General features: G+C 45.6%; 1 protein-coding gene across 1 annotated transcript; it reads left to right on the top strand.

The window, feature by feature from the left end:
* The first annotated feature begins 3,947 nt into the window (after nt 1–3,947).
* On the top strand, nt 3,948–10,379 carry RPS10 (ribosomal protein S10). The gene is made up of 6 exons (XM_023624756.2): nt 3,948–4,166; nt 4,940–5,089; nt 5,317–5,488; nt 7,235–7,312; nt 9,382–9,437; nt 10,289–10,379. The coding sequence occupies exons 2-6, from the start codon at nt 4,940–4,942 to the stop codon at nt 10,328–10,330; spliced, it is 498 nt and encodes a 165-aa protein (XP_023480524.1). The 5' UTR covers nt 3,948–4,166; the 3' UTR covers nt 10,331–10,379.
* The last annotated feature ends 15,076 nt before the right edge of the window (nt 10,380–25,455 follow it).

Genomic DNA, 25,455 nt, shown 5'->3' with positions numbered 1-25,455 from the left:
CTGTAGGGACATTAGTCAGAATAGTGTGTACTTGGGGGTGGGGGTGGGGGCGTTGACTGGAAAGGGACGCTTCAGGGGTAATGGTCACACTCTCTCTTTTGATCTGGATGGTTGTTAACATGATTTACACACCCACCCGTAAGAATACACTGAGTTGCAACCTTCAGATTTGTGCACTTTACTGTATGTATATTACACATCAAGAAAAATTGAAAAGTAAGATGCTAACGCCTGGGTCCCACCCCCACGGTCTGACTTAATCCATCTGGGTGTGGCCTGGGCCAATGGGTTTTTAAAAGCCTCCCAAGAGATTCTAAGGAGCAGCAGGGATGAGTCCAAACTGGGGAGAGCAGAGCCCCTCCTCTCACGGCTCTGGATTCCGGGTTCTGGCCCCCTGCCCCTGCCCTTGGCCCCAGCAGGAAGACCCCATCGCAGCGGGAAGCCTTCGGCTCTGCAGAGTCCAGGCCCACCACTTCTTACACCTGTAACCTTGGGCAAGAAACACCTATTTCCCTAAGCCTCGGTCTTTGTTGTTTGTTTTTTTTTTGAAGTTTTTTTGTGTCCTTGTTACGTGGCAGGTGATACACCTATATCACGTGTGTGATCCAAGGTGGGAGCAGTAAAAACGGGGTTGGTCTTTATAGAGGTAATCTCTTTGAAACACACACCTGATCCTGTCACCGCTGCAGGAAACCTTTCTGAGGCTTTTCCCTGCACTCTGAATAAACCCTCGCTCCTCCCCGAGGCCGGGTGCCTGCTCCTGTCTGCCTTGTTCACCGCGTTCTGGCCACGGGACTGCCGTTCAGTTCAGGCGCTCCTCTGCAATGGGGTCTTTCATAGGCATTGTTCCTCAGCCTGTTCTCAACCCAAGCCTGACTCCTCCGAAGGTCTGAGCTGAAATGTCACCTCCTCGCTCTGCATTACTCTCTGTCACCGCACCCTGATCATTTTCTCCATAGCTCCCAACACATAATAGAGGTATTTGTTGCTTGGCACGGGATCCCTGTGTGTTCCTGCCCCGGCTCTTGCCCAACCGCCTGGCCCAGCGCCCGGTGCTCAGTGCCTAGCTGCTGAATGGAATTCAGTGAACTCAAGGATGCACTGTCATCTGAGAAGTCTTCTGCAGTGTCAGAGGGTATTACTATTCGCCCTCGTTCCTTACACAATAACCTCTAATCTCCTCTGCTCTCCCTCAGGTTGCTGTCTATTCCTGAAACATTTATGAAGTGTACCTAACACTCGTGAGACGTTGCACTAACTGCGGGAGAGGACACTGAGAGAGGAGAGAGGCTTGGTCCCTGCCCATAAGAAGGCTCTGTCCAGGGATGGCACACCCAGGGGAATACTACCCAGGGGAGAGCTGGGAAGTGCCGTGACGCCCTCCTCATCCTCTCCCCACTCCACACTCTCTCTAGGTGATCTCAGATCCTCACAGGGTCTTAGATGATTCCCCTACCAGTCTAACCCCGCTTTCTCCTACAGGACAGATTCTGAGCTCTTTAAAATTATCCTGGGTATCTTCACCGGTGTGTCTCACAGGCACAAATGCAACAAAATCTAAAATTGAATTCATCTCTCATAAACAACACAGTGGTATTTTAGATAAACAGAAGCATAGCTTATTGAGGAAATGACGTTAAGATACCAGCTAACGCTTTGGAGGGAAACATTTTACATCAGAAAACATTCCAAGAGGATGAAAGATTTAAACATAAAAAATTAAATCACATAAAGACTGAATATTTTAGTAAGTGACCTGGGGAGTCATTGGAGGGTTTTAAGCAGGGAGTGACATGGTCTGATGTTGCCGCAGAATCTCTCTAGCTCTTGTAAGAGGAGAGACCTGGGAGACCACATTTCAGCAGACTGCATTCCAGGGTCGCTGCTGGGAAGCGAGCAGCCACACCCCTCTGTTCCTGCTGGCTGCTTTTAAGATCTTCTCTTTCTCTGATGTTCTGCAACTTCGTTACGAAACGTTTAGGTATGGATCTGTTTTTATTTATCCAACCTGGGATCTGATGAGCTCAATGAATCTGAAGTGCTCCGTCTTCCAATAATTCTGGAAAATATTCTGACACTCTCTCTTTCCCGCGTTCTCTTATTTCCTTATGAGCCTTCACCTAGACATACATTAGACCCTTTCACTCTATCCCACATACCTCTCATCCTCGCTTTCAAATATTCCATTCCTTTTAATCTCTGGACTGCATCGGAAAAAATTGTTTTCACTTCTTTGTTCCATTTCACTGATTTTTCTCTTCAAGTGTGTCAAATCTATTGCTCATTCTTTTTCTGTTTTAAATTTCAATCATTTTAGCTTTCCTTTCTAAAAGTTTTATTGCATTTTTTCAAATCTGCTTGACCAGTCCTTGCATTATATTGTTCCTTGTCCATATGCTCAAGCTTCTTGTTAAAAAAAATTTCTGTAAACATGCTATGAATACTTATTTTTTTTAATTGTGGTAATATACACAACATAAAATTTACTCTCTTAACCATTTTTTTAAGTGCACAGTTCAGCAGTGTTAAGTAAAGCACATTGTTGTGAAACCAATCTCCAAACTCTTTCCATCCTGCAAAACTGATGAATACTTAAACAATGAAATCACAAAAATACTTGAAGAAACTGTAGGTGAATATTTTTATAATCTTGAGATTTTATAATCTTGAGTTTGGAAGAATTTATGCCAAAATCTTAATAGTAATCATCTTTGGTTGATGGGATTCTGTTTTTATTCTTTTATTATTGTAGTCATTATTATTTTGTCTGTATGTTCTCTTGAGTGGAGTGACTTTTTAAGCGTTGTACCGACATTTGAAACCATAAAGATTTGAATTTAAAGGAACATGAAACTTCTACTTTAAAATACCATGAAAATCAACACAAATGAAAAACTGGAGGAAATTCTTGAAAAATATGCAACAAAGATTTAACAGCTTTAATATGTAAAGAGTGATCTGAAATCAAAAGAAAAAACTCAATAGGAAAATAGGTAATAGAAATGAACAACTTATGAAAGAAGGAACACAAATGCCTCAAAAGAAAACTATTTAACCAAAGAAGTAATCAAGAAAAGCATATTAAAAGAGCAATGAGATTAATATTTCATATCAGACTGACAAAAATTAATAAGAATGATATTATCCAATAGCAGCAGGGTTCATTGAGAAGTGAACCTCATTAATAACTGCTGACTAGGACGTAATGGAGGGGGCCCGGCTGTGGCTCAGTTGCTAAGTTCACATGTTCCACTTCTGTGGCCTGGGTTCTTGGGTTTGGATCCTGGGTGTGGACATACACCAATTGTCAGCCAAAAATAAAATACAGAAATATTGGCACAGATGTTAGCTTCGGGCTAATCTTCCTCAGCAAAAAAAAAAAAAAAAGAAGAAGAAGAAGAAGAAGAAGAAGAATGTAATTGATAACGCCTTCCTAGAGGTCCACGCAGCATGTGTCAAAAACCGAAAAATGTGTGCTTTGTTACTCAACAATTACACTAGCAGGAATTTATCCTAAGGAAAATATTGGGTAAGGGTGCAGAGGTGTGTGTGGCATTGTTACTTATAATAGTGAAGGATTTTTAAAATGCATACCCAATCATGGACTGTTAAACTATCCACCAGTGGACGACTACGTAGTCATTACAGCTGAAGGTATTAACACGAAAAGAGATTAATGACTATTGGTAAGCAGAAAAAACAGGTGACCAAACACAGCATACATAACATATAGACAAACCGTCTCATTTTTGTTAAAAAATGTATTTGCTTGCCTAATATGAGTTCGGAAGAATACATGGCAAAATCTTAATAGTAATTATCTTCGGTTGACAGGATGCTGTCTTTATTGTTTTATTAAGTATCAGCAGGAAAAAAAGAAAATAAAGAAGTAGCGTGTTTCTAAAAGGACACGCAAGCACAAAAGTGACCATCTGTTAACAGAGCACGCGGCCTCCGAGCCTCCAGCGGCGGTTTCCACACGCGCGCGTCCACAAGCCAGTCCAGGCCCGCGGCCGCCCGCAGCCGGCCGTCCTGCAGGCACCGCCGAGGCCACCCCCGGCGGCGCGGGTCCTGGCGGGGGGCGGGGCACGCCAGCCCGGAAGAGACGCGGCGCCGCGCATGCCCCTTCCTTTCCAGCTCCGGCTCCGGACGCAGCAGCTGCCGAGGTGAGTTCCTCGGGTGCCCGGGTGCCATCGGGCCCCATCCTGGCCGTGCCGCGGCCGTACTCAGCGCACCTCCCGGGGTTAGGGTCGGGGGGCCGCCCCCTCGCTCCCCGTGCGCCCATTTCTGAGCAGTGAGGGGGGCCGGGGGCGCGCTTCGGGGCGTCGTGGGGCGCTGGTAGGCAAAGATCGGCGCCCGGAGGGCGGAGGAGGGAGCATGAAGCTCTTGCGTCGCGGCGGGAAGGCTGCGCCCCGCTTGCACGCTCGCCCTTCGGGGCAGCACGCCTCCCCCCGGGCCGCCTCCTCGCCTCGGCCCTTTGGTTTGGGGTCAGCGGCCCGTCGTGCATCGAAGACTTCCCGCCTCCGGGCCCTGCCTGCGCGCCTGGAAGTAGAGCTGCGCCGTCCGCGGTGGGTGCAGTTGTCGCTGGCCCCCAAATGCTCCGAGAATGCGGTGTCTGCGTCCCATGACACCTTGGTGGTGGTGGGGGCGAAAGTCCGGAGCGACATGTACCCCCACCCGCGTTGTGTTTGTGTCCTGGCCACTTTTTTCTCGTCCTAAGTGTTGTCTGTCCGGGGGGGTGGAGGAGGGAGCTGGTCGCTGGAGGGCTTCAGTTTGGCACGAGTCTGGATTCCTCCTTCCTGCACGCTGCCTGCGGTGTGTTTGAGATTTTAACCCGTTGGACAGTGATTCCGTGCAGTGGCTTTGGGGTCGTGCATTTGGTTGGGGACCCTGGCCACATTACTCAGATGTGCTCTTGGTGCTCGCTTCCTCCTTGCAGATGTTGATGCCCAAGAAGAACCGGATTGCCATTTATGAACTCCTTTTCAAGGAGGGAGTGATGGTGGCCAAGAAGGATGTCCACATGCCCAAACACCCCGAGCTGGCAGACAAGAACGTGCCCAATCTTCACGTCATGAAGGCCATGCAGGTAGCCGGGGGCCTACTGGCATGGGGTGCGGTTGCAGGGGTTTGCCCCTGATGGTCAAGGCAGAGGCCGAGGAGAGTTCAGGACAGCCAGAGCTGCGTGCTGCCTGGAAGGGCCGTGAGGTAGACACACTGTGGAACGTGTCTCCTCCACAGTTCAGCTTCTCTCTGCACTGCGTTTCCAGCTTCAAGCCTCTGGTTTCATCTTAACGCTGGTTATCTGTCTTGCAGTCTCTCAAATCCCGAGGCTACGTGAAGGAACAGTTTGCTTGGAGACATTTCTACTGGTACCTTACCAACGAGGGTATCCAGTATCTCCGGGATTACCTCCACCTGCCCCCTGAGATCGTGCCTGCCACCCTGCGCCGGAGCCGTCCTGAGACCGGCAGGCCACGGCCCAAAGGTAGGGGGCCGGGATAAATGCCTCCGAGGGCCTGCCCCAAAGCTGCTCTTCGGCGGGGAGGGGCATACGTGAAAGGGTGGGTTTTTGTTTGTGTGTGGGCCAGAGGTGGTCTTATAGTACACCATCGATGTCAGCTTCCGAGGGACTCTTGGCATGTGGGACCTTGAGTCAAGTCCTGGAACGTTTGTCCCCTGGCATGGGTCTGGACTCAGGTCTTCAGGCCATCCTGGGAGATGGTGTTAAACACAGAGTATTAGTCTGTGGCCAGATGCCTGTGGTGGAGCACTGAGTAACTGTTTTCCAGGAGAGTGAGGAGGTGCTTGTCCCCAAGAAGTCCAGAGCAAAGCTGTTTACCACGTGTAAAGGAAATGAAGGGTTTTACAGTTTCTGGGTGACGGGAGCAAAAACAATCAGAAGTCAAATAGGGGAGAACGCGTGTATGAGTGACCGTGGTCTGAAAGGATACGCTTCTGCGGGTGGGGAGTTATCTTCCGACTGGTGGTGGTTTCTGGCTCCAGTTGCGTTTTGTCAAGGTTGTGGTTCCCTTGCCTTGGGTTCTGAAAACGCTTGTCACAGGAACTCTGTAGGGGGAGCGGCTTGTGGGCTTGGTGATGAGGTGCAGACATTCCTAAAAGCAGGATCGTCAGACTGTCCAAGTTGCCCTGGGCAGAGACTTTGGGGAGCTCAGGAATCTAGTTTTTATGAAAGCTCCCCAGTGGGTTCTGGCGGTCAGGTAGGATTGCGGATCTTTAGAGCTGATGTTCCCCACCCTGTCTTGGGATGACTTGGGGGAAATACCGTTGTCTGTCTGTGCCCCCAGGGGTGCTGATTTAGTTGGCCTAGGTAGGGACTGACATCTGTTTTAGCCTCTCACTACAGGTTAAGTCTTACTCCTCCTACTTTAAAGAAAAAAAAGTCTGGGGTTAGCCCAGTGGCGCACTGGTTAAGTGCGCACGTTCCACTTCGGCAGCCCAGGGTTCGCTGGTTCAGATCCCAGGTGCGGACTATGACACCGCTTGTCAAGCCGTGCTGTGGCAGGCGTCCCACATATAAAGTAGAGGAAGATGGGCACGATGTTAGTTCGGGGCTAATCTTTCTCAAAAAGAAAAAAAGTAAGTCTGTAGTCTAATCCTATGGACTGTAGGTAAGTTTCAGGGTAACTGTAGAGAGAATACTAGATTAAATGTCCAGTGTTTATGAGAACGTTTTTAAGGCAAATTTTAAAAATCTGTGTCTTAATATATATACCACAGCTTAGTGAGGTATGTGGAGAAGCCCAGTGGGAGCTAAAGGATGCTTGGTGGCCTGTGTTTATATACTTACTATTGGAGGCGGGACTTTCAGCTTATGATGCCTCCTTTCCCATTTGCACAGGAAGTTTTCCACTTCAGAGATGAGTCACCTTCACAATTTGGGCTATTCAGATGTTTGTAGGAATGGCTGGATTTCTTAATTTGCCAAGTAATTGGAAAATAGGCATTTTTAGGAAATAGAAGAAAGCAATCCTTTTGCAGATATATAGCACTTTAATTAAAATAAAAGTTTTCCTAGGCATTTGAGAAGCCAAGAAGTCAATGGTGACAAGTTTATAGCTGACAGTTCTGGGTGTAAGAGTTCCTGTCCCCATTAACCCAGCATAACTGAGTTGTTGCCCAGTGAGAATAAGAGTGATCCCAGTTTTCTCTGCCTGTAGGGAACAGAGTTCCTGCATTGCCCTGTGTTCACAGTGTGGTTTAATTCCTGTAGGTCTGGAGGGAGAGCGACCCGCAAGACTCACACGAGGGGAAGCCGACAGAGACACCTACAGACGAAGCGCTGTGCCCCGTGAGTAACGCGCCACCTGTATTGGGGTGTTGGGGTGGAATCTCAGGATTTCCATCCCCCCTTGCCGGGCCTCAGCCCTTGAAGGTGCCGAGGTGACCAGGAAAGAACCTGGCTTTCGCTCGAGATCATCTCCAGCTGGAGTCCTTTGTGCTTCTTGCCTCATGCAGGCGTTTGGTGGATGGGGTTAGGAGGAAAGCTCTCTGAGCCGGGGCACAGAAGACTAGTTGAAGACCTTTAACTAGAGCAAAACCGAAAACTTTCAGGAAAGCAGCATGCGTTTCTTTTTTCCTGGTTTTGTTCCTGTGTTGTAAGCTTCTTAAGGGCAGGGCCACTCAGATTAATTTGTGCTTGCTCATTGCAAGAAATAGTGCAAAATCTTGTTCTTAAATAGCAGGTGTTTGCATTGATTTGGAACAGTAGATGTTTCTTCATTCAACAAATATATATTGAGTGCCTGTGGTGTGCCAGGCACTGTTCTAGAAGCCGGGTAGCCAGTAGCGTGTGTCACAGACAAGAGGCCCTTTCATTGAACTTCCATTTTAGTGGGAGGAGAGAGGCTAAGCAGAAACAAGTATACAACGGTGTGGATCTATAGGGGAGAATAAAGGGCGGGGTGGGAGGTGTTGCAGTTTTCAGGGAAATTCTTGGCGGAAGTGAGATTGAAGCGAACACCTGAAGGAGGGGAGGGGGCTCCAGCCAGTGGCTGTGTTGGGGGAGAGCATTCCAGGCAGAGGTTCTGCTGGGAAGGTACCTGGTTTGTCTAAATGGAAGACAGCAGGACTGTCAGAAGGGTGTGCAGCTCTCGTAGCTCTGTGGGCCGTGGTAGGACCTGGGGTTTACTCTTGAGTATGACAGGGGGCCGTTGGTAGTGTTTTTGCTGACGAGTGATAGGATTCAACTTGTTTTTAAAGAGTCACTCTGTCTTTGGTGCAGAAGAAGTTAATTGTCATGCAAAAACAAGGTTAAAACAGAATTTTTACCACCTTCTAGCTCTCTTGCCTCCCTCTTCTGGTTCCTGATTATTCATAGATGAGATAGAAGTGGGCACTTGACCTGAATACCTTACCAGATAGTAGTAAGAATGAATTCCTCCAGCAAACAGGCTCTCGGTTCAGAGAAAGTTAGTGGCTGTTCTTATGAGAAGTCATACCACGTGGGGCATCAGTCAGGGAATGGTCCTCCAGAGGAGGTCCTCCCCTCTGCTCCAGGGGTCCCCAAATTGAGGGGAGGTGAGCATTTCAGACGAGAGATGGTCATGAATAAAGGTACAGAGGTGGGGAAGCCACGGTGGCTTGGTAGTCAGAAGGGCAGGGCGTGAGCAGGTGGAAGCCTCTGGTGGGTGTGATCTGCAGTGGGCCGAGGGGAGGCCCCAATTTGAACAAGGTTTACTGAAACCATACTCACTGTTGGTCCTGCCGCCACGTGAACCGTAAAATTTTCTAGTGGCCACACTTAAAGCAAATGGAAATAGTTTATGTGGATATTAATCTTTTAACCTAATGTACTTAAAAATGTTATTTTAACATATCTGTGTGAATGTTAATGAGATATTTTGCATTTTCTTGATTCTTCAAATGTGATAAGTATTTTGCACACATCTCAGTCTGGGCTAGTGGCTGCCAAACAAGACAGGGCTGTACTAGATCCTTCATCTTGTTTGCTTCTGTGGGTCCTCAATTCTTTGACCTTTCAGTTTTTCCTTTATTGAGCTCCCTCTGAAGCTAGGTGCCAATCTGAAGCACGTGGTGGGATGTGAGTGTCCTCTGGAGCCATATAGGAAGGGCATGTAATCCAGGCTTTGTGGTCAGGGCAGCCTTCCTGAAGGAGGTGATAGTTTGGGTTGTGGGTTTTGAGGGATGACTTAAGGAACGCTGCCCAAGCGGGGTGGGGGGCACAGCGAAGGTGGCTCAGAAGGTGTTTCCCACTGCTGAGTGTAATTTACTTGTACTTCATGGGGTACATTTGCTGATGTGGCTTTTCCTGCAAGATTGAGGCAGGTGACTTGTTTTCCCTTGTCCTGCCGTAGATCCGATCATATGATGAATCTAAATTGGTGTTTCTCCTTCTAGCTGGTGCTGACAAGAAAGCTGAGGCCGGGGCTGGGTCAGCAACTGAATTCCAGTTTGTGAGTATTGCCTGCCTGCACCCTCCCCCCCCTTCGCTCTCCATAAGTAGTCATTGTTCTGGCCTCAGCCGTGTGACTCTGCAAGGTCTAGGCATGCAGTGTAGTGTGGTGGGCCCTGCTCTTCATCCTCCTCCCCCCCCCCCAAACCACAGGTTCCGAATAAGTTTTTACATTAAGGCACAGTATGCAAACATAAATGTATAAATTACTGAAATGAGTCTCAGATCAGTACTGTGGAGTAGTGCTGCTTTGCATTTTATTAATGATGGTCATAACCCGCATGATTAGTTTCATGAACCTAAACTTGAGGTTGGGAATCGAACACTGGAGATTGAGTGCTCTAGAGCCAAGATGGTGCGGAATCCAATCCTCCAGATGGCGTGGTCTCGGGCAGGTTCCCGTCTGTGCCGCAGTCTCATCTGTAAATACCGAGGATGATTGTGGTCACCTCTAGGTAATCGTGAGATTAGTTACTTGGTTAAGTGCCCGGCACAGGGGCTGGCACATCACTATCGGGGCAACAGCTGGCCACTGGCAGATCTTCACAGCACACAGTTGTGTAAGGCCTCATTTGTGAAAAGGAGGTGTGTGTGGCGGGCACAAGATCCTGTCATGTGCTAGGCGCTATCGTGTGTGTATATAGGAACACAGTCTTGAGTGGGTATCCAGATTCCCATTCTACAAATGAGGAAACGGCCTAGGCGGTGAATGTGGCCCACAGCCAATCAGAGGCAGGGCTGGGATTTATGGCCTGGATTCTCCGAGCCCATACATTTGGGGACATCTTTAGTGATAATGAGGCCTGCAGTCTATGTCCCACTAATACTGACGTCCTGTGCTTTCTCTTGCAGAGAGGCGGATTTGGTCGTGGACGTGGTCAGCCACCTCAGTAAAGTTGGAGATTGCTTTGTGTTGAATAAACTTGTAGCTAGAAGAAATTAATCTTGTGCGCCCTGTTTTGTTTGCATTTGTGTCCTGAACAGGAGTGGTATAAGGATCAGAATGTAAGTGGGGCAAGACTGGATTGGTTTTGAGAGTTGTCCTTATCCAGGGTGACATCATTTGTTAGAGCTGCAGTACTGGGTGCTCTTTGCTCCAGCAGACGCCTCCCGGCAGCATCATGTCCTGTGTGGTTACCCTTCTGGGAGGTGGTCGGAAAGCTGGGCGTCTTCCTCAGACCAACCATGTTGGCTCAGCACTGGACGGAGGGAAAGTTGCTGTTTTGCTGGTCCTGGAATACTATGCTCAACCTTCAAGGCTCAGGGCTTACAAGAATCAAGGGAGAAAATAAGCAGTTAAAAATTCTCAAAAACGTCTAAAAGGGACTGCCCAGCCATCTGATGACCGCTGGGGTTTTTGTCTTTCCATAATCGGAATAAATACTGGACAACTGGAGCCTTGAAAAGGGAAAACACATTGTCTAGTTTTCCTGGAGCCTAAGTGATGACCCAGCATATGACAGGAGTAAATGGACAAGAGCAGTGTGGAGAGTTTGCCCTTGGTGGGGCCAAGTGCCACCATGGTATAGGTTCCAGCGGGGTTTGGTGGGACCATTTCTGTGGTCTTGCACTGCAGTCACCACTCACCTGGCCCAGGGGCCCTTGAAGGTGCAGCCCGGTGAGAGCTCGGGCACAAGCCTGCAGGCGGGTTTGCCAGCTGAGACACCGACTTTGGCTTGCAGGTGAAACCATGACTCTCGGCCGCAGCAAATACGCACTTGTAAGCAGGGTCAAAGCTTTTGAGGTACAGCTTTGCACCAACCAGCAACTCGGCGGGCACATCAAGCTAAGGTTTTTCAGCACCCAAATGGTAATTAATAGAAGTGGATCTTACAGGCTACAGGGACTTGGGAGTCATATTTGTGGGGTACTATGGGCCAAGCATTGTATGGAGATGGATAATAATTTTAGCCAAGTGAGGTTGCTAACTGGTCAAAATCCAAAACTATACAGGTGGTTTTATGCTGGGAACCACCTATTCCAGTCCCAACAGGCAGTTGTCATTTAGACCACAGGGTGGCAGCCGACAGCAGCTCCGAGTGTGCGCTGAAGCTTCGTTCTGGGAGGTGAGCTGCATTCTGAACCACGAATAAGTAGAAGCTTGCTTTGGCAGAAAGAGGCAGTGTTTGGGGAAGCTGTTTCAGTGCAGTCTTGGCTGCCTTGCCAAAGGTTGCTTTGTTTCCAATTTTTCTGCTGGCTCGAGTGATGTCAAGTGGTTTGCCCGTGTTCACACGCCTTGTGATTGTTTAACCTGGATTCCACTGTGAAATGTTAGGAGCTCCCGGCCTTTCTGTTTCCTACCAAGGCCAGCGAGGGAGCGGATGGGTTTCCTCTACAGCCTTGGTGATTTTCTGGCCCGAAAACATCGCTTTTCAGCTAGAGCTCTGCCAACCCTTTCCCTCGTGATTTAAATTACTTCCAGAATGTATTCTTCCAGATCACCCGTGGTCTCTGGGAAAATCTGAGCAATCTACAATGTAGAGTCGGGGCCTGTGGATAAAAACATGCAGATGGAGGTGGCTCTTGCTAGCTGGCAACCCCCTGCACCCACCTTGGTAGATTGGCCCCTGCCAATCAATAATCATTGATTAGCTGCTCAGGGATCATTGCTAAATGCTTTGGGAAACAAAAGGCTTGGAATTTGCATTCAAGGACCTCCTGTCTAGTTAGGAAAATAAAACCAAAGCTGTAGATTGAGGACTCTAATGCCAATGCTGTGTCACCAGTAGGTTGTTATGTCTAGGCTGAAGTCTAAGGAAGTGCAGGGTGGGGAGGTGGGTGAAGGCTGAAGTGACCCAGAGGTGGGTTTGTGGAGCAGGGGAGGGGTGAGACCAGTCAGGGCCTCTTGAAGAGGTTTTGTATGTCAGATGGTGTGAGGTTGTGAAACTGATGTCCAAAATTAAGGGTTTTTTGAGTAAAGCTAGGAAAAATGAATGCTATTACAAGAGAAGGTCACTTGGGGAGGGTGAGTTGCAAGGGGCAAGCAGAGGCCCACCTGGGCATCTGCATGGGCACATCCGTCACTGGGCAAAAGCTGTGGAGAAGTTTTGGCCCATGTTCCAGGGTTGGTTTCCAGAGATGCATGGCTCACCAGCTAATCCCCACCACCACTACTATCACCGAAAAAGGCTCCAAAGGATTTTTAAAGGGGTTTTGGAAGTTGACAGCGGAAGATAGATTTTCTTGATTTAACACAAACTTTTCAATATGGACCCAAATCCCCTTTCCCTGAAAAATATAGTCCCCTTAAAGGCAGTGCCAATAGCAGCTTTAAGTCTCTGACTCTTTTGAAGCCCTACTTCTTTGATTCATTTAGTCAACAGACCTTTAGGAAGCAGCTACCATATGCCTATGTTAGACTGTGGGAGACAAAGTCATTTTTGAGGATACATCCTCTAGCCCTGAAGACGTGAGGACTAGAACATCCTTACACCAGTGCCTGGCATGGGCCTCCAGGAGGGCGGTGTGGGTCCGTCATGGCTAGGAATTCCCCATCCCTCCCCCTGTGTCCAGAAGCCAGGCCTGCTAAGGGAGAACCAAAGGACGGAGGCCCACCTGTGCGCAGGCCGTTCTCCATGGTTGGGGGAGGCAGCCAGTAGCAGCCCCACAGCAATGAGGGGAGGTGGGCTCCTACCACTTCTGCTTTAATGCTGAGCCCTGAGAATGGATTCAGCAGTCCTTTCACTTCTTAGACCTGGGAGGAATGAGATGGGAGACAGGCGTCTGGCTGATAGCATTAATTGGGACAATTGTTTCAAAGCCTACAGAGGAGGGTGACCCTGGTTTAATCACTCTCTGTCCTGGGACAAGGTTTGCCTACGTTTCCAAGGAGTGTAAAGCACTTTGGGCTCTCAGGAGGGATCAGGGACCCGGGCAAGAGACGGCCTTCTTTGGTTAGGCTTTCAGGATAAGAACTCGATCTTAGGATGCTATGGAAAGAATCTGGTGGTCTGCTGGCAAGGAGGTGACTGGGGTAGGGGTTGGGGCGGAAGTATAACAGATCCTTCTCAGGATGGGCCTCAGCCCTGCCTCCTCCACCTTGCCTCAGGCAGCGCTTGACTTCCCCAGAACCAATGCAATCCCCTCCTAGCAGATTCCCTGCCTCTAGCTTCGCCCTGCTTTCAAACACTCCCCAGGCCCAGCCAAGGTTATTTCTCTGAATCACAAATGTGAACAAGGTATTCCCCAGCTTGAAATCCTTCAAAAGCTCTGTGTTGCCTTCTAGAGTCTTCTAGAATCTACACGAGTGCCAGACACCTTGCGTGGCCTAACAGATCCATCACAGCTTCACATCTGCCTACCAAAACGAGGCTCCAAGTTCCAGAATCCAGCTGAACTAGCTCACACTCGTTCTCAGCTTCAGGCTTTTTTGCATGCAGCATTCTGTGAAACTCTCCCACCCCCACCCACTCGGGGCTCTTACTCATTCTTCATTATTCATATTACATGTCACCCCTGAGAAGCCTGTCCTGACAGAACCCACCCTATGTCAAAGTCAGGTTAGGTGTGCCTCCTTCAGTGCCCGCAGCATCTCTCAGCTCCAGCAGGCTGCGTCCTTGGACCATTGTCCGTTTCCTCCCTGACACTCAGCCTCACTCTGGGGGCCTAGTTCAGTGCTTCACATGCAGCAGCTCCTTTGTCATTGTTAGCTGCAAGAATGATGTCCCTAAGGAGTTGTCTCTGAGATGCTGTCTCCTTATGGGAAAGAACACTTGTGAAAAAAAAAATCTCTGCAGGCCTAAGCTGGGAATGCAAAAGTGACCCAGACACATCCTTACCACGGAGGTTCTGCCCGACTTAGGGAAGGCAGACCTAGAAACATACACTAAGTGGCCTAGTGGCTGTGGCTGGAGTTTTATTGGTGGCTTGTGGGGAGGAGGAGAGCACGTATTATCCAGGGGAAGGCCACTGGGTCTTCTCTGAGTCTTACAGTATGGACTAAAGAGCAACAGTATGGACCAAACTCTTATAGTTTGGACTAAAATAGCATGAGACAATAATGGTGGCTGGCCCAGGTGGTGCCCGTGGAGTAATTGGAGAAGGCTGGGTTTCCTTGGCCAAGTCTAGGAGTTTGTATTATTTTCATTCTTTTATGTATTTTTTCAGCTTTATTGATGTATAATTGACATATAATAAAGTGCATATATTTAAAGTGTACAATCTGATAATTTTGTTTTACATATGTATATGCCCATGAAATCAAGATAATGAACATATCCATCACTCCAAAAGTTTCCTTCTGTTAGTTCATAATCCCTGACCCCCATCTCCAGGCAAACACTCGTCTGCTTTTTGTCATATAGATTACTTTGCATTTTCTAAAGTTTTATAAAATTATACAGTATGCACTCTTTTACAGTCTGGCTTCTTTTTTTTTTTTTTTTTGAGGAAGATTAGCCCCAAGCTAACTACTGCCCATCCTCCTCGTTTTGCCGTTTTGCTAAGGAAGACTGGCCCTGAGCTAACCTCCATATCCATCTTCCTCTACTTTATATGTGGGATGCCTACCACAGCATGGCTTGCCATGTCCGCACCCGGGATCCGAACCGGAGAACCCTGGGCTGCTGAGAAGCAAACGTTCGAACTGGCTTCTTTTACTTCACGTCATTGTTTTGAGATTCATCAGTGTTGTTGCATGTATCAATAATAATCAATCCTTTTATTGCTAGGTAGTATCCCATTGTATGGATATACTACAGTTTTTTAATCCATTTACCTGTTGGTAGGTATCTGGGTTGTTTCCAGCTTTGCGCTGTTGTGACGAATGCTGCTATGAACATTGAGGTACAAGTTTGGGTACCTACTTAGGAATGGAGTTGGTGGGTCATCGGTTCACTCTATGGGTAACATTTTGAGGAGTTGTTTTCCGGTGGCTATACCATTTTACATTTCCCACCAGCGGTGTATGGATTTCAGTCGCTTCTCATCTTCACCTATGCTTGGTCTGCTCAGTCTTTTTAGTTAGTCATTCCAATAGGTGTGAAGAGTTTGGATTTTATCCTGTAGGTGATTGGGAGCCGATTCACAATAGAAAGGTGAAGATTGACACAACCAGGAGTGCTGGTGCTAAACAGAGATTTGAAGCCCCACTGCAGGAAACAGTAGACTCAGTTTGGGTCTGCAGAGTGACCACCCTGGGGCACTGAGTGGTCATGGGTAAACCGCTCAGTCAACAGTGACCACAATACACATTCAGCCTGCTAACGGGAAAGGGAGGGGGGTAATCCATCATTTGATTGCTCAGTTTTAGAAAAGGAAACTAGGACAGAATGAGGGCATTAAGGGGGAGAAATGAAAGGAATTGTTTAAAAAGTTACAGCCCATAGAAAGCCTGGAGCCCATTTCTATTTAAAAGTGCTTTATTGGAAGCCCGTGATAAATGCATGGCGCAAGTCCAAAAGAACAGCCACTTGAAAAATAAGCCCTGCATGGTTTACTGACATATCAAAGAGACCATTGTGAGGAAAAGGGCATCTTTAAAAATAAATAAATATTAAATGGGAGAGGATACCCAAGCTGAGGGAATAAGGAGACTTTAAAACAGAGCAGAATTTGCAAAAGGTAAGAATTGAATGGCATTAAAAAATTCCAAAGAGTACCAGCAAGAAATGTCAAAGCCAATAGTTCTAATTTATTTAAGTGCGTGAAAAACAGGAGGTCAGTTTGAGAATCTGGGGGCATCAGTTCATTAATGTGCAATAAGTGTACCCGGGGGACGAACGGTCAACAGGCTCTGTGGCATCTGCCTCCATCACACAGAGATTTCCCTCCCCTTCCATTCAAGTTTAAAAAAAGCTTTTTATTATGAAAAATTTCAAATGTATATAAAATAAACATGAGTATAGTAAACCACCACATGCCCACCCTGACCTACAGGTCTATTCTGCCTCTCTTGTTACACCAATCTGTACACCCACTCCCCTCTCACCCCAACTCAATTATTTTTTTAAAGTCAGGTTTATTGAGGTATAATTTACATGCAGTAAAATTCACCCTTTTTAGGGGTACAGTTCTGAGTTTTGATATACAGATATAGTCATGTATCCTGTATAGTCATGTTATCTGCGTGGGTCCAATGTAACCACAGGGGTCCTTATAAGTGAAAAGGGAGACAGGAGAGTCAGAGAAAGACACGTGACGAGGGAGGTAGAGGTCAAAGAGAGAGAGAGAAGTGGCCAGAAGTACTGGCTGTCTGGCAAATACTTGAACCCCACTGCAGAAATAGTAGACTGAATTTGGGTCTGCACAGTGACCACACTGCCACAGCGAAGCTATGGAACATTTCCATCATCCTAAATAGGTCCCCTGTGCTGGCCCTTTGTGGTCAACACCCTGGCAACCACTACTCTTGGTCTCTATAATTTATCCTTTTCTGGAATATTAAATAAACAGAACCATACATATGTCCTCTTGTATGAAGCCTCATGCAGGCTTCTTTTTTTTCTTTTTTTTTTTTTAAAGATTTTATTTTTTCCTTTTTCTCCCCAAAGCCCCGCCGGAACATAGTTGTATATTCTTTGTTGTCAGTCCTTCTAGTTGTGGCATGTGGGACGCTGCCTCAGCGTGGTTTGATGAGCAGTGCCATGTCCGCACCCAGGATTCGAACCAACGGAACACTGGGTCACCTGCAGCGGAGCACGCGAACTTAACCACTCGGCCACGGGGCCAGCCCCCTTCTTTTTTTTCTTTTAAAGTATGCTTTTTGGTGAGGAAGATTGGCCCTGAGCTAACATCTGTTGCCAATCTTCCTTTTTTTTCCCTCCCCAAAGCCCCGGTACATAGTTGTATTTCTTAGTTGTAGGTCATTCTAGTTCTTCTACGTGGGATGCTGCCACAGCTGGCCTGATGAGCAGTGTGTATGTCCACGCCCAGGATCCGAACTGGCAAACCCAGGGCTGCCAAAGCAGAGTGTGTGAACTTAACCATTTGGCCATGGGGCCAGCCCCTACAAGGCTTCTTTTGCTCAGCATAATGTTTCAAGATTCATCCATGTGTGTATCAGTAGTTTGTTCCTTTTTATTGCTGAGTAGTATTCCATTGAGTGGACGTACCACAGTTTGTTTATACATTTTTATTTTTTTTTAACAGGCATTTTTAGGTAAAATTGACATTGAAATATACAAATCTTAACTCCACCCTTTTGACAAAGGGATACAATCATGTAACTCACACCCCTGAGAAAGAGAAAAGCAGCCCCTGACATCCAGGAACTGGCCTGACCCTTATAGGTAGGCGTTGGTGTGTTTGAAGTTGGCCTGGTGCTCACAGTGAGGCCATATCATTCTCCTCTTGGACATAAGTAATGTCATCAAACATCAATATCAGACAAGGTCACTTTGTGACTCTCATAAAGTAGACACAAAATCAAGACCATTGAATAATCCTGTCTAAGCACAGACAAAAACAAGTTAACTGTGCAAACCCCTAGAATGTAAAATATCCCCCTTTCCTAGCTAAAATGAGTGGCTGCGCTTCTCTACCAGTTTGAACTTCAGCCGTGCTCATTCCAACCTCCTGCTGGGGAAGATTTTTGAGATACCCAATCACAGAATTACCCAGCTTCCTGACAGCATCCAGTCCAGAGCAAAGCCCTGCTTCCTTAAAACCTCCCCAGCATCACCTCACACAAGCTCCAATCCTGTAACAAGTCACTCTTTTGGTTTTTTTTTTTTTTTTTTTTTTTTTTTGGTGAGGAAGATTCGCCCTGCTCTAACATCTATTGCCAGTCTTCCTCTATCTTGTACGTGGGTCACTGCCACAGCATGGCTTGACAAGAGGTATATGTCTGCGCTTGGAATCCGAACCCGCGACCCCAGGCCACCGAAGCAGAGCGTGCCAAGTTTACCTACTACACCATGGGGCCGGCCCACAAGCCATTCTTAACACCTTCTTCCTGAGACCCCCCTATGTTTCTCCATGGTCTGTGTTCCCCTCATTGCAACGAGCAAAAAACTCAACTTTGTTCAACCAAAGATATGCTCTTGGTCTTGGGCTGGAGGGCGTTGACACCCCTAACAAGATACAGGACATGTCACCCTGTGCTGTTTGGACACGGCACGGACATCTGTGGACGTCGGCGTTGTTCGGCTATTGTGGTCAAAGCTTCTGTGAGTGTTTGGGACGAGTCTTTTTGTGGATGTATATTTTCATTCTTGCCAGGTGTGTTAGTGTCCTACGGCTGCTGTAAGAAATTATCACACACTTAGTGGCCTAAAACAACACAAATTAGTTATCTCACAGTTCTGGTGGCCAGAAGTCCAAAATGGGTCAGCAGGGCTGCGTTCCTCTGGCAGCTTTGGGGAGAAGCTCTTTTCTTGCCTTTTCCGGCTTCTAGAAGCCACCTGCATTCCATGTCCCCTTCCTCTTTCTTAAAGCCAGCAGGGTAGCATCTTTAAATCTTTCGCTCTGACCTCTACTTCTGTCGTCACATCTCTGTCTCTGACTCCCCTGTCACCCTCTTTCCTTCTAAGGACCCTTATGATTACATTGGGCCCACCCAGATAACACAGGATAATATCCCCTGAGATCCTTAAGTTACATCTGCCAAGTCCCTTGGCCCATGGAAGGTCATGAATTCACAGGTTCTGGTGAGGAGGATGTGGCCATCTTTGGGGGCCACTATTCTCCCTACCACACAGGGGAAAAAGGTAGACATATGTTTGACTCTTATTAGGTAGACATATGTTTGACTTTGTGAGACATTGCTAAGCAGTTCTCCAAAGTGTGTGTGCTATTTTGTACTCTCAACGGTGATGTGTGAGAGTTCCAGTTACTCAACATCCTCACCAACACTTGATGCTGTCCCTCTTTTTAATTTTAGCCATTCCTATAGAGATGTATAAAATGAGAAGTTATGAAGACGCAAAGCATACTCATGCAAATTTAAAATAGACGTAGCGGCACCTCACTGTGGTTTTCATTTGCACTTCACTGGTTACCAGTGATGTTCAGCACTTTTTCTTGTGATCATTGGCCATTTGTGTATTTTTCTTTGTGAGAATCTTTTCAACTACTTAGCCCATTTTTAAATTGAGTTGTTTGTCTTTTTTATTATTATTATTTTGTTTTGTTTTGTTTTTATTTATTTATTTATTTTTTGAGGATGATTAGCCCTGAGCTAACTACTGCCAATCCTCCTCTTTCTGCTGAGGAAGACTGGCCCTGAGCTCACACCCATGCCCATCTTCCTCCACTTTATACGTGGGACGCCTACCACAGCATGGCTTGCCAAGCGGTGCCTTTCTGCACCCGGGATCTGAACTGGCGAACCCTGGCTGCTGAAGCAGAATGTGGGAACTTAACCACTAGGCCACGGGGTCAGCCCCTGCTCTGCGTCTTTGTTGAAAATCAAGTAATCATATAAGTGTTGGTCTATTTCTCAGTTCTCTATTCTCTCCCATTGATTTGTTAGTCTGTCTTTACACCATTATTCCACTGTCCTGATAACTGTCATTTACAGTAAGTATTGAAATTAGGTAATGTAAATCCTCTAATTCTATTTTTTTCAAGATATTTTTGGTTATTCTATACCCTTTTCATTTCCATTTATATTTTAGAATCGCTATGCCTACTTTCAAATAACCTGATGACATTTTATAGGAATTACATTGAAACTATATATCAACTTAGGTAGAATAGATTCTTTTCAATACTGAGTTTCCTAATCCATGACATGGTATCTCTCTCCATTTTATTTAGGTCTTCTTTAATTTCTCTCAGCAATATTTTGTAGTTTTCAGTATACAGATCTTACACAATTTTCGTTAGGTTTATTTGTAGATATTTGACATTTTTTGATACTATTATAAATGCTATTTTGTTTTAAACTTCATTTTCCAACTGTTTGTTGCTTGTTATACAAATATACCTGATTTTTATGTATGGACCTTGATTCCTTTTATCTTGATAATTTCACCTATTATTATTATTATTTTTTGCTGAGGAAGATTTGCCCTGAGCTAACATGTGTGCCAATCTTTCTCTATTTTGTATGTGGGTCACTACCACGGCAGGGCTGCTGCCGAGTGCCGAACCCAGGCCACTGAAGCAGAACATGCTGAACTTAACCACTAGGCACAGGGCCTACCCTGATCATTTCACTTATTAATGCTAGTATATTGGGGTGGCTACCTTTGGATTTTTCTACATACGCAATCATGTTGTCTATGAATAGTGATGATTTTACTTCTTTTCCAGTCTTCTGCCTTGTATTTATTTTTCATGCCTCATTCACTAGCTAAGGTCTCTAATACAATATTCACTAGTAGCGGTGGGAGCAGATGTTCTTGTGTTGTTCCTGATCTTAGTGGGGAAGTATTTAATCTTTTACCATTAAGTATGATGTTAGCTGTTGTTCATAGATGTCCTTTATCAGGTTGAAAAAGTTCACTTCTGTTTCTGGTTTGCTGATAGTTTTTATTAGGAAAGAATGATTTTATTAAACATTTTTTTTTCTTTAAAGATTGGCACCTGAGCTAACAACTGTTGCCAATCTTCTTCTTTTCTTTTCTGCTTTTTCTCCCCAAATCCCCCCAGTACATAGTTGTATATTACAGCTGTGGGTCCTTCTAGTTGTGGTATGTGGGACGCTGCCTCAACGTGGCTTGACGAGAGGTGCCATGTCCGCACCCAGGATCCGAACCAGAGAAACCCTGGGCCACCTGCAGCGGAGCGCACGAACTTAACCACTTGGCCACGGGGCCAGCCTCTATTAAACATTTTTTATGAAATATTTTTCCCAGATCAAGATGATCATATAGTTGTTCTCCTTTACTCTGTTCATGAGGTTTATGTCATTGATTGATTTTTGTAAAGTTAAGCTAACCTTGCAGCCTTGTACTAAACTTCTCTGCTCATGATATGTTTCACTGTCTATATAGCTAGATTCTAGTTACTGATATTTTGTCTAGGATTTTCGTGCGTGTGTGTGTCTATATTCATGAGCAATATAGCTCTAGAACTCTTTTTTCTTGTAATGTCTCTACTGGATTTTGGAATCAGGGTTATACTGGCCTCATAATACAAGTTGGGAAGTATTAGTTCCCCCTTTATTTTCTGAAAGGTTGCATAGGATTTGTATTACTTCTTCCTTGGATATTTGATATATTTCACCAATGATACCACCTGGCACTAGGGTTTTCTTTGTAAGAAGGCTATTTTTTTTAAATAGACTTTTTATCTTTTCATTTTTTTTTGAGGAAGACTAGTCCTGAGCTAACATCTGCCGCCAATCCTCCTCCTTTTTCTGAGGAAGCCTGGCCCTGAGCTAACATCCGTGCCCATCTTCCTCTACTTTATATGTGGGATGCCTACCACAGCATGGCTTGCCAAGCGGTGCCATGTCTGCACCCAGGATCTGAACCGGCAAACCCTGGGCCGCCGAAGCGGAACGTGTGCACTTAACCGCTGCACCACTGGGCTGGCCCTAGACTTTTTATTTTAGAATAGTTTTAGGTTTACAGAAAAGTTATGAAGATTACAGAGTTCCTAGATACCTCACATCCAGTTTCCCTTATTGTTAACATCTTACATTGATATGGGACATTTGTCACAACCAATATCAATACATTATTATTAACAAAAGTTGCAAAAGGGTTTTTAACAAATTCAGTTTGTTGAATAGATAAGGCTAGTCCAATTTTCTATTTTATTTATTTATTTATTTATTTTGAGGAAGATTAGCCCTGAGCTAACTACTGCCAATCCTCCTCTTTTTTGCTGAGGAAGACTGGCCCTGAGCTAACATCTGTGCCCATCTTCCTCTCCTTTATATGTGGGACGCCTACCACAGCATGGCTTGACAAGCAGTGCGTAGGTCCACACCTGGGATCTGAATCGGTGAACCCTGGGCCGCCAAAGTGGAATGAGTGAACTTAACTGCTGCGCCACTGGGGCTGGCCCCAAGAATTTTAATTTTTTTTTTTAGGAAGATTAGCCCTGAGCTGACATTTGCTGCCAATCCTCCCCTTTTTGAGGAGGATAGGCCCCGAGCTAGCATCTATGCCCGTCTTCCTCTATTTTATATGTGGGATGCCTCCCACACCATGGCTTGATAAGCAGTGCATAGGTCCACACCCGAGGGGTTCAAACCAGCGAACCCTGGCTTGCCAAAGCAGAGTGCACTAACTTAACCACTGCGCGACTGGGCTGGCCCCTATTTTGTTGTTTTTTGTAAATTATTTTTCTAGTAATTTGTTAATTTCACTTAAAGTTGTTGAATTTATTGGCATAAAGTTTTTCATAATATTCCCTTATTACTCTTTTGATGTCTGTGGGATCTGTAGTGAGATTCCCTTTTTCATTGCTGATGCTGGTAATTTGTTTTTTCCTCTCTTTTATCCTTAATCTGTCTTGCTCATGATTTATGAATTTTATTCATCTTTTCAAAGAACCAACTTTTGGCCTTTGTTAACTTTCTCTATTGTTTGTTTTCTATTTCACTGATTTCTTTTCTTTATTACTTTCTTTCTTCTACTTAATTTGGGTTTAATTTGCTTGCTTAGCTTCTTAAAGTGGAAACTTAGATAATTGATTTTAAGTTTTTTGCCTTCCTAATATAAGCATTTAAAGGTATATATTTCCTTCTAAGCACTGCTTTAGTTGAATCCCGTGAATTTTTTTTTTCAGGAAGATTGGACCTGAGCTAACATCTGTTGTCAATCTTCCTTTTTTTTTTCCCTCTCCAAAGCCCCAGAATATAGTTGCATATCCTAGTTGTAAGTCATTCTAGCTTCTCTATTTGGGATGCTGCCACAGCATGGCCTAACAAGCAGCGTAGGTCCACGCCCAGGATCTGAACCGGAGAACCCCAGGCCAACGAAGCAGAGCGCGTGAACTTACGCACTCAGCCACAGGTCTGGCCCTGTGAACCCCACAAATTTTGGTATTGTTCAGTTAGAAATATTTTATAATTTCCTTTGTGATTTCCTCTTTGTTTCACAGGTTATTTAGAAATAGACTGTTTAATTTACAAATATTTAGGGCTTTTCTTGATATCTTATTTTTCTGTTCCAATTTAAGTCCTTTTTTCCAAGAACATATTCTGTAAGATTTCAATCTTTTAAAATTTATTGAGGCTGGTTTTATGACCAAGCATATGATCCATCTTGGTGAATGTTCCAAGTATACTTTAAACAAATGTGTATTCTACACTCCTTGGCTGTAGTGCTCTATAAATAGCAATGAGGTCGAAACGGTTGATAATGTTGTTCTGATCTTTGACATACCTCCTGCCTTTTTATTGAGTCATTCTATCATTTACTGAGAGAGCAGTCATGTAATCTTCATCTAAGACTATGGAGTGTGCGTTTCTCCCTTTAGTTCTGTTTTTACTTCATGTATTTTGAGGCTGTTACTAGGTGCTTATCTATTTATAATTGTTGGGTTTTCTTTAAATGTCTTTATCTCTGATGGTATTCCATTTTTGAAGCAGAAAGGAAAAAAAAACTTGGTCAGGTGAGAAGGGCTATATAGTAGCAAACAACCATATAGTGGCATCAAAATAGATGGGAGGCATGGGCAAAAACTTGTGACCGACCCCCAGAAAACGGATGAGTAAGCTTGTTCAATTTCCCAGCCCTATTAATAAATTTCCCCTCTTGCCTGCCTGGGACTTGAAATATATTTGTAAGTGCTTTACCCCACAGGGCTTTTGGAAAATTGGACACTTTTAGCAGAATGACATATTTGTTGGGATTAATTTATTTGACTTAAATCTATTAACACCCACTATCACCTATGGAAGGGTAGCCCCTTCTCAAGAATTATCTCCTTCCCCTCTGTTAAGTACACTGCCTGGGATATATGGCCAATAAATGAATGAACTATGGACCAGGTAACTTTTATGAGAGGTGTGGTAGGCAGCTTTGAATATGGCCCCCAATGATCCTTGCCTCCACGTATTCATGCCTTTGTGTAACCCCCTCCCGTGTTGAGTCAGGCTAATCTATATGATCAACAGAAAGCTGTGGAAGTGACAAAGTGTGACTTTTGAGGCTAGGTCACAAAAGCCATCGCAGCTCAGTCTTGGAACTTTGTATCACTCACCCCAGGAGGAATCCAGCCACCATGTCGTAAGGATGCTCAAGTAGCCCCATGGAGAAGTCCACATGGAAAGGCATGGAGACCCTTTCCACCTCTCAGCCATGCAAGGGAGCTGCCTTCGAGGTGGATCTTTGGCTCTGGTCGAGCTTTCCACTGGCTGCAGCCCCGGCCAACACCCGACTGCAGCCTTATGAGAGACCAGGCCAGCGCTGCTCAGCGAAGCCACTCCAGGATGCTTACCGGACAGAAGCCATGAGAAATAACGAATGATTCATGTTTTAAGCCACTGAGCTTGGGGAAGATTTGTTATGCAGCAATAGGTAACTAATGCAAAAGCAAAGATCAGGAAAAGAAGGTGCTCCTGGGAGACTTGACAGGATGGACAAGGCAGTCCTGGGGAGGCGGGAGGAGTGAGGGGCATCTTAACGGAACAGGGTGGAGTAAGGGACTTGTGAAAACCAATTTCCTCTATTTTATTTGTCATTTCATCCAGGATTGGCCTTAAAAAGTTACTATAGATGATGTCTAAAATGTGGGATCAGGAGAATGCTGTGTGATCTACATTCAGAAGACAGATTTTGGGTGTGTCACATGGGGTGTTCCTATAGATAAGTGACTCTCATTCCATACTGAGCAAGTGCTTGAGCTCTATACTAAAGATCAGGTTCTGAAAGGGCAACAGCTGTTCTTGCATTAACAAATGTGTTCGTGAGATGTGTTCTATGCCAGGCTCTGGGATAACTGCTGAGTGAAATAAGCAAGGAGAAGTGAAACACAGATGCTGCTTTCAAGAAGTCTGAAATGTGAGATTGGCAAGAAAACAATGCCACTATGTGACAAATAATGTGATAAGGCAGGACAAACCCAGGCCAGTTGGAGGCATGGAGGCAGTTAGGGAGGGCTGCCAGGAGGAAGTGACTTTTAATCTGAGTTTTGGAGGATAAATAGAATTTGGCTTCTCTCTGGCTGGGAGGGGA

The sequence above is a fragment of the Equus caballus genome, chromosome 20 (genome assembly GCF_041296265.1).
Source record: "Equus caballus isolate H_3958 breed thoroughbred chromosome 20, TB-T2T, whole genome shotgun sequence".
NCBI classification, from domain to species: domain Eukaryota; kingdom Metazoa; phylum Chordata; class Mammalia; order Perissodactyla; family Equidae; genus Equus; species Equus caballus.
This window is presented reverse-complemented; position numbering and strand designations above follow the sequence as displayed.

What these genes read in the sequence shown, in the direction of transcription:
- RPS10 (XM_023624756.2), top strand. Translation starts at nt 4,940, where the DNA reads ATGTTGATGCCCAAGAAGAACCGGATTGCCATTTATGAACTCCTTTTC. An exon ending in CGGCAGGCCACGGCCCAAAG is followed by an intron (nt 5,489 to 7,234) that starts GTAGGGGGCCGG and finishes TAATTCCTGTAG; the next exon opens with GTCTGGAGGGAGAGCGACCC. An exon ending in CAGCAACTGAATTCCAGTTT is followed by an intron (nt 9,438 to 10,288) that starts GTGAGTATTGCC and finishes TTTCTCTTGCAG; the next exon opens with AGAGGCGGATTTGGTCGTGG.